Source organism: Cebus imitator, unplaced genomic scaffold (assembly GCF_001604975.1).
Source record: "Cebus imitator isolate Cc_AM_T3 unplaced genomic scaffold, Cebus_imitator-1.0 Scaffold461, whole genome shotgun sequence".
In the NCBI taxonomy this organism is placed as follows: domain Eukaryota; kingdom Metazoa; phylum Chordata; class Mammalia; order Primates; family Cebidae; genus Cebus; species Cebus imitator.
The window spans coordinates 875,924-886,606 of NW_016107776.1; the positions used below are offsets into that span (position 1 = coordinate 875,924).

Genomic DNA, 10,683 nt, shown 5'->3' on the forward strand with positions numbered 1-10,683 from the left:
AAAAAAAAAAAAAAAAAAATCAAAAGCACCACTTCTCAGAAGAACTTGATCTGAAAGAGTTTGCACTTTTATTCTCATTTCATATGGACATAAGTGGCTCCTTAGTGAACCTGTTCATAGTGAAACAACTCCATGGAGAAGCAAACAAGTGAATGTTAGAATGCACAAATGCTAAAGAGATGTTCCTCTTTTTCCTTCTATCCTACTCCCCCACTCCCAATTTTAATTTATTAAATCATCCAAGCCTCTGCTGGCCTGTCTTTATTTTTGATCAGTATTTATTTGGTCTTAGATCTTCACTTTCTATAACGTGAGATCTTTTGACATGCTAATCTGATTATTTTTAATTTGTTCCCATGAGCCACTGCACCTGGCCCCATTGGGAATAATTCTAAGTCAAGAATCTCAAGTAAAAACAGGCAATATCTAAAGCCTAAATCTAAATGTTTGATTAGGTACTAAGACAGACTGGTGGTTGGGCCTCTGACCAGGACTGAAGGAAGGCCTGATGGCAGGTGCCCTGTGCGCCATCTCACCATTAGAAAAGTTTTCTCTTCTGGAGAAAGTAGGAAGAAACAAGGCTGCCTGATCCCTAGGTGGCAATGGCCAAGCCCAGCAGGGGCCCCCATGAGCCAGGGCTCACCCTACTTCTAGGCATGGGGGTCCTGTTCTCGTCAGGGCTCCTCCAACACCCCAGAGAGGAGAGGATGGTGGCCCCAGGGTCTGTCCACATCTTCAGTGAAGAGTGTCTGAGCATCATGATGTTCAGGACTTGGCCTGTGGCACAAACCATCACCACTGGAAACAGGTGTGGTTTTGGAAGGTGTGAGCACTGTGGGGACTTACCTGACCTAGTGGCAAGGTCTTAGTTTTACTAGCAGAAGAAGAAACCCTCCTTGGTGGGTAGATTCATCTGCAGGATCACATCAGCTAACAAACTTGTCATTTCATGCATAATGAAGAATGTTACAGTACCTCTGGCTCTGGGCTTCTGTCTTCACTAAGGAACACCTGCTGCATATGCAGCGAAACGCCTGGTCGTTTGCTGGAGGCACACTCCCCTGCCTGGACTAGGATGGATTCCATTGCAGGGCATTTTAATGACACAGTGGGGCCAGTTGGTGCACTGATCCTGGTCATTACTCCTACGCCCTGGCCTGCAGCCATCCTCTCAATGTCTTCTTTGGGCTTGGGTCCTTGAACCAGCTGCCTCAACAGCAGGACCCCTGGTAAAACTGCAGCTTTATGATCCACCACCAGGGAGTCTGTCCCAGTGTCATTCCTGCGACTGCCCAGCAACTGGTTCCTCAGTATAGGATTTGTATCACTGAAGTGGGAGAACCTCTGCATAGGTATTGCAGGGCGTTTGTCCAAGCCCACCAGCCTCCTTTTGCCTTTGTTGCCTCTTGTGCATTGCTTTGTATAAATGTTCCAGCCAGGTGGGTGCTAATCCTAGCACTTTGGGAGGCCAAAGTGAGAGGATCACTCGAGGCCAAACTAGCCTGGGTAACTCAGCAAGACCCCATCTTTACCAAAAAAAAAAAATTAGCCTGGTGAGGCAGTGCATGCTTGTGGTCCCAGATATTTAGAGTCCAGGAGTTCAAGGTTGCAGTGAGCCATGATCACGCCACACCACTGCAGGTCAGCCTGAGTGACACGGCAAGACCGTGTCTGGAAAAATAAATAAGGTAAATGTTCCATGCCTCCTGCACCCTTAGAAGACAGCCTATAGATATCCAACCCACTCCTACCCGTGCTACACACCGCCTTTGACGTGCCGTAGCCCGGGCTCCGATCTTCTCAGCCTCCACTTCAAGCCTGCGTTCCTTGGGGAGGGTATCCAGCCCTAGATGTACCACTGCCCCAACACACGTCATGCCCAACCAACCTCGGTTACTTTGCGAGTTTACCTCCATCCTAAGTGGACGGTTGCTAAGGTGGGACCGCTGGAGCTGTAGACCTGGGAGGTTCGCTGCCCCAACTTGATGCTCAATATGAACTTTTGAAAATAAACCGGATTGTTGAGATTTGAAAAAATCTCATAAAGCTGCTGAAAAGAACTGGCCAGAGCCGTGAAGTTTTAGAGGTGGCTGACGTAAGGTGGCTGCGCGGCCCGGGATGCCCTCCCGGCCTGGGGTGAATGGCTGCTGTCGCGTTGGCCCCGCAGGCCCCGCAGGCGCCAGGCCTAACCTCGGACTTAACCTGCTACCCTGCCTTGCGCGCGCCGCAGCCGCTCTCTGTTGCTATTGGCTGCTCGTCCTGCGTGTTGGCGCTTCTCGAAGAGGCGGGGCGAGGATGTAATTGAACACGTCGGTGCTCATTAGTTCTGTCAGTTGAACACCATGGCCAATTTCTTCATTCTTCATTGGCTGGCGGACTGAGGGGGCGGGCTTGGCGCGCAGGTCGCCCGGACATGGCCGAGTGCAGCAGCTGGCAGGTCAGTGTGCTCGGAAGCGGGGACCACCGGGGCTTTCCGGAGGGAGGGAACAGGACAGGCTCGGGGCGTGGGGCGTAGGGCATGGGGCGCGGCCGCCGGGTCCAGCTCAGGTGTCCCCCCTTGCTGCAGCCGCCGCGCCCCTGCGAGGCCTACCGCGCCGAGTGGAATCTCTGCCGCAGCGCCAGGCACTTCCTGCACCACTACTACGTCCACGGCGAGCGGCCCGCCTGCGAACAGTGGCGGCGCGACCTGGCCAGCTGCCGCGACTGGGAGGAGCGCCGGAGCGCCGAGGCCCAGGTGCGCCGGGAGGGAGCGGGGCGGCGCTCGGGAGCGCCTTGCAGGGCCCATCTTTCCCTACCCCTCCACGCCCCAGGCTCCGCCGCGGAGCCTAGGACTGTCGGGGTCCCTACCCTCCTCCTGCTTCCTTTCTGTTGAGAGATTGTGTAAATTAGCATATCAGCAGGACCTTCAGAGGGCACTAACAAGGCCTGTGAGGAGGGTGCAGCGAATGTTAGGGTCGTTAGCTGGCCTGTGCTGGAGTTGATGTCGCTGAGTCCTGTGTGACCAGGAGCCATCCTTCATCCAGCCCCAGTAGACACCGCTGAGAAACAGAGAAGGCCTGGGTTCCTGGAGCAGAGGGCGGGTGGATTGTTGGAGAACGGTACCCCAGGGACCTGGTGGGCCTTGATAGGGAGTTTAAAGTGTGCTGGGAAGCATAATTTGATTTATATCTTTAAAAGATCAGTCTGTTAGCAAAGTGTGGTGGCGTACACCTGTGGTCCCAGATACCTGGGGGTGAGGCGGGAGGATCGCCTAAGCCCAGGAGTTCAAAGCTGCAGTGAGCTATGGTGGCACCACTGCACACCAGCCTGGGCAACAGAGGGAGACCTGTCTCAGGGAAGAAAAAAAAAAAAGTTCAATCTGTTTGCTAGGGTATAAAGAGTATATTACAGGGGCAGAGAGACTGGTAAGGAGGTGGTTCTAGTTTTTTATTCGTCCATCAAATATGTACTACACTGGGAGCTTTTGGAGATGCACGAGTGATAAGAAGAGTCTTTGCCCTCCTGGCACCCACACTGTAGAATACAGTGCTATGATGGACCCCTTGTGGGAGAGACGATGGAGAGAAGCCAGCCAAAATGTGCAAGGCTCATGGGGAGTGCCCAAGAATCAGAATCAATAGGACTGATTAACACTTCAGCATTGTTAAGTGTATGCAGTGATCTGAAAGAGAGAAACTAACGTAGAAACCAGACTGCTATATAAAAGAGATGACTATTCCATAATATGTGAAGGTCAAAAAAATGGGAGAAAGCTGACAGCCTATATAGCAAGAGATTGATAACTTTAATGCATATTTATGTGCGTGTGTGTATAAAGAGCTCTTACATATCAATACAAAATACAGGGATTATTTCAGAATGAAAAAATGGACAGAGGACACAAAGAAACAATTCATTAAAAAAGAAAGCCAGCTGGCATGGTGGTGGGCACCTGTAATCTTAGCACTTTAGGAGGCCAAGGCAAGAGGATCGCTTGAGCCCAGGAGTTTGAGACCAGCCATGGGCAACATGGTGAGACTCCATCTTTATAAAAATAATAAAAAAGATTAAAAAGCCTGGGCATGGTGGCTCACACCTGTAATCCTAGCGCTTTGGGAGGCCAAGGTGGGCAGATTACCTGAGGTCAGGAGTTCAAGACCAGCCTGGCAACATGGCGAAACCTCATCTCTACTAAAAATACAAAAATTAGCCAGGCATGGTGGGGCATGCCTGTAATCCCAGCTACTTGGCAGGCTGAGACAGGAGAATTACTTGAACCTGGGAGGTGGAGGATGCAATGAGCTGAGATGGCGCCACTGCGCTCCAGCCTGGGTGACAGAGTAAAGCTCCAGCTCAAAAAAAAAGGAAAAAAACAAATGGCAGGTGTCAGGTATATAAGTCTAAATGACAATAAGAGCAGGTTTTGCCCAACAGAAATTTGGAAGTGTTGATAGGGGTTTGAAGAATTCTGGGTTGTTGTGCAGTGTTGGTGGGAGTGTCAGGTATTCTGATTATCTAAATGTCAGATGCATAACTTTTGACCCTTAAGTTTTACTTCTGGAACTTTATCCTAGGGAAGTAATTGGGTAACAGTGGTTAAAAGTTCAGAATGCTCATTATGTTTTTGATACTGCAAAAGCTGAAAACAACCTAAATTTCACTAATAGATTACATTTGATCAAATAGCTTTTTCCACCAAGTGAAATACTGGATACGCTTTGAAAAGAATGGTCAGTCATCTAGCTGGGTATGGAAAGGTGCCCACAGTGCATCGTTGGATGCAAAAAGTAGGAAGTAGACTAGCCGGCAGAAGACTTTCCCATCATTAGGGTAACGTAAGTTGGCTCTAAAATTTGGACCAGAAAGGGAAGCTGTTAACTGCTGCACCGGGAATGGATGCTTGGGAATCTTTCATATTCTGTGCTATATTTCTGATATCTTTCTAGACAAGATCAAAATATTTTATTTGAGGCAACAGAGCTTGAACAAAGACAGACACGTAGACAGATTAAATTATCTGTATAAAGAGGCTCACACAGCACCTGATACCTACCAAGGGCCCACAGCAAAGGTCACTCCTGTTGTGATACACTGCCCTGTATCTGTGTTGGGAGACAGTAACCAAGAGAAGCTGATGGGTTGAGTGGCACTTGTGGCACCACTCAGGTGGGTGGTCTGACTGTTCCCACCCTTCCAGGGTACCCTGGGCATGTATTTCTTCCCTGTCTTCCTCCCATCTTTCTTATGATACTCCTCCCTGCAGCTCCCCACAGCTGCTCTTTCAGACTCGTCTCTCCTCTCCACTCAGCACTCCCAGGCTTATTTTCAGCAGGTGAGTCTGCCCCAAACTCACGAGGTCAACCGAAGCCATTGAGCCCTGAGGCCCAGGAGAAGATACTTTAATATTCCTCAAATTATGATGATCCGTTCAGTAGTTTTTCACAGTAGCTGGTGGGAAAAATATCATCTGATCTCTGTGTGCTAATATGGAACAATCACCGAGGTATAACAGGTGGAAGCAGCTGAGCTGCAGAGTGGTGTGTACCATAGGCCCCTGCCTGTCCAACTGTGTTTCAGAGGGTGATGAGAAGGGAGGTACAGGGGTCTTGAGGTGCTCGGAGCCCTGGGGAGTGACTAGAGTCTCATTTGCACAGCGATCCCTCTGTGAGAGCGAGCGGGCACGAGTCCAGGCTGCACGGAAGCACATCCTGGTGTGGGCCCTGAGGCAGAGTCCCCCTGCAGACTGGCATCTCCCTCTGCCGCAGGAGAAGGATGAATGACAAGCACCCCTGCCATTGGCCTGTGCAGCTTCCTCCCTCGGTCTGTTTCAAGTTGCTGTTGCACAGCCCTGGGGACTGTGACTAGCCTATACAGTGTAGGGGCTCACTGTGAGCTCTTGCTGGGCTTGGAACATGGAGCAGGACATTGCTAGCCCTACTTGCCCACCCCTTACCTGCATGCCAGGCGCCCTGACACTGTGATGCTCTGCTGGACAGTTGCACTCCTTCAGAGCTCCCAGGAGGCCAAGCATTATGGCAGGTACTTGTGAGCAGCCAGGTCAGGCTGGGCACAGTAGCATAGGAGATGGCGGTCCTGAGGTCTAGGGTTCTCAGGTAAACTCCTGAAGGGTAGCCCTGCACAGGTGGGTCATAATGAGGTAGCTAAACAGTTGTGCCTCTGTGAATCCCTTTGCTAGTCGTTGGGAAACCGCCTGCCACGTCCTGATTTGGTGAGCATTGTGAGTGCTCACCCTGCGCTCCAGCCCCTCGCTTAGTTCTACTGCATGTGCAGGTGGGTATGCCGAGCATGCAGGGCTTCCTGGCCCTTCTGCACCAGCAGGCTCTTCTTCGTCGGCCCCTGGAGACTCTGGTTTTTAAGGAATGGCACACAGCTTCAGAACACACAACCTTGCATGAAGAGGGTTTGTGGACTCAGCTTAAGAAATCCAAGCCCAAGACATGGGAATTAAGGACTCCTTCCCTCAAAGTTTCCCTGGTCGTTAATGTATAAAAAGCCATTTCATTTGATTTCAAATAGAAGCTGAAAATTAAATTCACATTTGTTAGATTTCATATATAACAGTGTTGTACCTGGACAGTTTTAGAATTTTGTATGCTTACTCTCTTGTAGGTGTTTTAACATGTATGAACCACCAAAAACACTGTTTCTCAAAGAAGTCTCTTTATTACTAAGAATGGTTTTGCATCCTCAGCAGGCCCTGTTGTGTGATGCTGAGGGCTAGGCTGGCTCTGTGCCCAGCACCCTCCCTGCTCTCTTCCTGGACACAGGCAGCAAGTTGAACATCTTTTAATTTGTTCTTTGGGGCAGAATAATCGATCACTTCAGAAGAGTGTCCATTAAAGAATAGTATTTCCCTGCTTGAGTGTGTTTTCTCCTGTGCTCCCTAAGAGCCCCTTTCTGTGTCTGCGAACAGTGGTGGTGGGTGGAGGGCGGATCCCATGGAGGATCATGGGATCCCAAGAGCAGGAGCATCTAAAGAGGAGCCAGCATTCCCCCATCATCAGGGGAATATTGATGTGTCAAAGGCAACCAGGGTGCCTCCAGCCTGGCTGTGGCTAGTTTAATAATGAGCATTTCCAGCCAGTGAGGGAAGAGAGGAAGACTGCTAGAGATCTACAAGGTTTTTCTCACTCTTAAACACAGGGAAGGGGCTCTGAATTTGTAGTCTGCGGTAATCCCAGCACTTTGGGAGGCTGAGGTAGGTGGATCACTTGAGGTCAGGAGTTCGAGACCAGCCTGGCCAACATGGTGAAACTACACTTCTACTAAATATACAAAAATTAGCTGGGTGTAGTGGCACCCACCTGTAATCCCAGCTACTCGGGAGGCTAAGACACAAGAATTGCTTGAACCCAAGAGGCAGAGGTTGCAGTGAGCTGAGATTACGCCAGGTCACTCCAGCTTGCCCAACAGAGTGAGACTCCATCTCAAAAATAAATGAATTTGCAGTCTGCATGTGATGGCTGGGATTGCAGCAGCTACCTTCGGGTTCCTGGGGCAAGGCTGGAGAGCGCAGCAAAAGCCTGGGCATGCCAGCCAGCACCCTAGCCTGTGAGGGCCTCCCCTCGGTACAGCCATGCTCCCTGCCACCTGCTTGTTTAGCAAGGTGTACAGTTTGCAGCCGCATGCTCTGTTAGAAAGCATTAAGTCCTGCCTCTGTAGTGCGACTGTCATATTTTGCCTTTCTTCACTACTCAAGTTCCATATCAACAGATAATCTCCCTGGACAGGATGTTCCTGCACTTATTCCTGTGTCAATTCCTTCACAACATTTGAGTGTCCACATGTTGAACAGGGTTTGAGGCTTACAGCTTTGAAATGGACAAGTTGTCTTCAAAGAGTTTCTCTTGTAGTATGGGGGAAAGACAGGCATTAAACATCAATAAATAGGAATGTAAAATGGTGGCTGGGTGTGGCGGCTCACGGTTATTATCTCAGCACTTTGAGAGGCTGAAGTGGGAGGATTGCTTCAGCTCAGGAATTTGAGACCAGCCTGGGCAACATAGCAAGACCTCATCTCTACAAAAAGTACACGCATTTGTAGTCCCAGCTACTTGAGAGGCTTAGGCCGGGCGCGGTGGCTCAAGCCTGTAATCCCAGCACTTTGGGAGGCCGAGGCGGGTGGATCACAAGGTCAAGAGATCGAGACCATCCTGGTCAACATAGTGAAACCCCGTCTCTACTAAAAATACAAAAAATCAGCTGGGCATGGTGGCGCATGCCTATAATCCCAGCTACTCAGGAGGCTGAGGCAGGAGAATTGCCTGAACCCAGGAGGCGGAGGTTGCGGTGAGCCGAAATCGCGCCATTGCACTCCAGCCTGGGCAACAAGAGCGAAACTCCATCTCAAAAAAAAAAAAAAAAAAAAAAAAGGCTGAGGCCAGAGGATCACTTGAGCCCAGGAGTTTGAGGCTGCAGCGAGCCATGATTGTGCCAGTGCACTCCAGCCTGGGTGACACAGTGATATCCTGTCTCAAAATAAGTAAAAATAAAATGGTGATCATTTCTGCAGCAGTTTAGACAATTTTTTTTTTGGTGGTGGTATGAAGAAGATGAATACTGCAATAAGAGCAGTATCTTTTGAATTTTTTAGACAGGAGCTGGGTGTGGTGGCTCACACCTGTAATCTCAGCTGCTTGGGAGGCTGAGGCCAGAAGGATCACTTGAGGATAGGAGTTTGAGATTGCAGTCGGCTATGATCATGCCACTGCACTCCAGCCTGGGCAACAGAGCAAGACCCCATCTCTAAATAAATAAATAAATATATATATATATATATATATATATATTTTGAGACAGAGTTTCGCTCTTGTTACCCAGGCCGGAGTGCAATGGTGCGATCTCGGCTCACCGCAACCTCCGCCTCCTGGGCTCAGGCAGTTCTCCTGCCTCAGCCTCCTGAGTAGCGGGGATTACAGGCACGTGCCACCATGCCCAGCTAATTTTTTGTATTTTTAGTAGAGATAGGATTTCACCATGTTGACCAGGAGGGTCTCGATCTCTTGACCTCATGATCCACCCGCCTCGGCCTCCCAAAGTGCTGGGATTATGGGCGTGAGCCACCACGCCCGGCCCAATAAATAAATATTTCAAAAATAAAAATAAATGTTTTGGACAAAACCCCACAGAAATAATAAGTATTTTACATTATTATCTCGCATAGACTGTTAGGTACAGTTTGTTGTTGAAATACAAAACAATATATATCCATACGGTATGTGATATAGTGCCATTTTCAGTAACTGCTATACACATAGCAACTCAGATGAAACTCAAGGAAATTATTCAGCATAAAAAGCCAATCATGAAAACATAACACGTAGCATGATTCCATTTATGTAATATTGGTGAAATGTAATTATAGAGATGGGAAACAAAGGTTATCTGGGTTAGGTTAGGGATGGTAGGAGGATGGGTCACCTGAGGGAGTCCTGTGGTGTTGAAAACCATCTGTGCAGCTTGACTGTGGTGGTTACACAGGGCTACACATGAAATTAAAATTGTGTAGACTTAGGTATGCAAAGGAGTGCAGATATAACGAAATTGAATATGATCTGTTAGACTGTGCCAATGTCAAATTTCTGGGACCTGACACTGTAATATAGTGTATAAGGTGCTAACATTGGGGTAGGCTGGGGCAAGGGTGTATGCAGGACCTCCCTGGATGACCTCTTATGCAACCTCCTATGAATCTATAATTACTTCAAAATAAAAAGTTGAAAACAAAACTGTCGGCCATGACCTACTGAACTGATTTGACAACCTAATGGATGAAACCTACTGTTTTAAAAAGGACTGCTGTCGGCTGGGCGGGGTGGCTCACACCTGTAATCCCAGCATTTTGGGAGGCCAAGGCAGGCAGATCACGGGTTTAGGAGATCAACACCATCCTGGCTAACATGGTGAAACTCCGTCTCTACTGAAAATATAAAAAATTAGCCAGGTGTGGTGGCACGTACCTGTAGTCTCAGCTATTCAGGAGGCTGAAGCAGGAGAATCGCTTGAATCCAGGAGGCAGGGGTTGCAGTGAGCCAAGATTGTGCCATTGTACTCCAGCCTGGGTGACAGAGTGAAACTGTGTCTCAAAAAAAAAAAAACCACTTGTGCTGGACACTTAACCTGGGCAGGGAGGTGGGGGAAGGCCTCAGTGTCTGAGCCCAGACCCGGATGAAGAGGCTCAACTCCTGTCAGGTGGAGAAAGGGACCCACAAAGCCTGAGGAGTCTGATGCAGAGAAGGGGTGGGGTGGCTATACCCAGTGTGGACAGATCAGCGGGCTACTGCAGTAGAATGGGCAAAAAATGGCAATGACTTGGACCTCAGGCAGCAGAGGAGGTCATGAAAAGTGGTTCCATTCAGCATTTGGCTCAGGTGGGACCAAAGGACTTAGACTCCTTAGGCAACATCTTTATCTGGGACTGATGAGGTTTTTTTTTAAATAAAAGTGGTTTTTTTTTGTTTGTTTGTTTTTTGAGATGGAGTTTCGCTCTTGTTACCCAGGCTGGAGTGCAATGGCGCGATCTCGGCTCACCGCAACCTCCGCCTCCTAGGTTCAGGCAATTCTCCTGCCTCAGCCTCTTGAGTCGCTGGGATTACAGGCACGTGCCACCATGCCCAGCTAATTTTTTGTATTTTTAGTAGAGACGGGGTTTCACCATGTTGACCAGGATGGTCTCGATCTCTT

General features: G+C 49.1%; 1 protein-coding gene across 1 annotated transcript; it reads left to right on the plus strand.

Annotated features, from left to right (window-relative positions):
* Window positions 1-1,872: 1,872 nt before the first annotated feature.
* Window positions 1,873-6,857, plus strand: CUNH22orf39 (chromosome unknown C22orf39 homolog). The gene is made up of 3 exons (XM_017512082.2): window positions 1,873-2,437; window positions 2,567-2,734; window positions 5,634-6,857. The coding sequence occupies exons 1-3, from the start codon at window positions 2,414-2,416 to the stop codon at window positions 5,757-5,759; spliced, it is 318 nt and encodes a 105-aa protein (XP_017367571.1). The 5' UTR covers window positions 1,873-2,413; the 3' UTR covers window positions 5,760-6,857.
* Window positions 6,858-10,683: the final 3,826 nt, after the last annotated feature.

Bases quoted from the DNA above. Each gene is read 5' to 3' on its own strand.
- CUNH22orf39 (XM_017512082.2), top strand. From the start codon at position 2,414: ATGGCCGAGTGCAGCAGCTGGCAG. The intron at 2,438-2,566 runs GTCAGTGTGCTC...CCCTTGCTGCAG, and splicing joins CCGAGTGCAGCAGCTGGCAG to CCGCCGCGCCCCTGCGAGGC. The intron at 2,735-5,633 runs GTGCGCCGGGAG...TCATTTGCACAG, and splicing joins GCCGGAGCGCCGAGGCCCAG to CGATCCCTCTGTGAGAGCGA.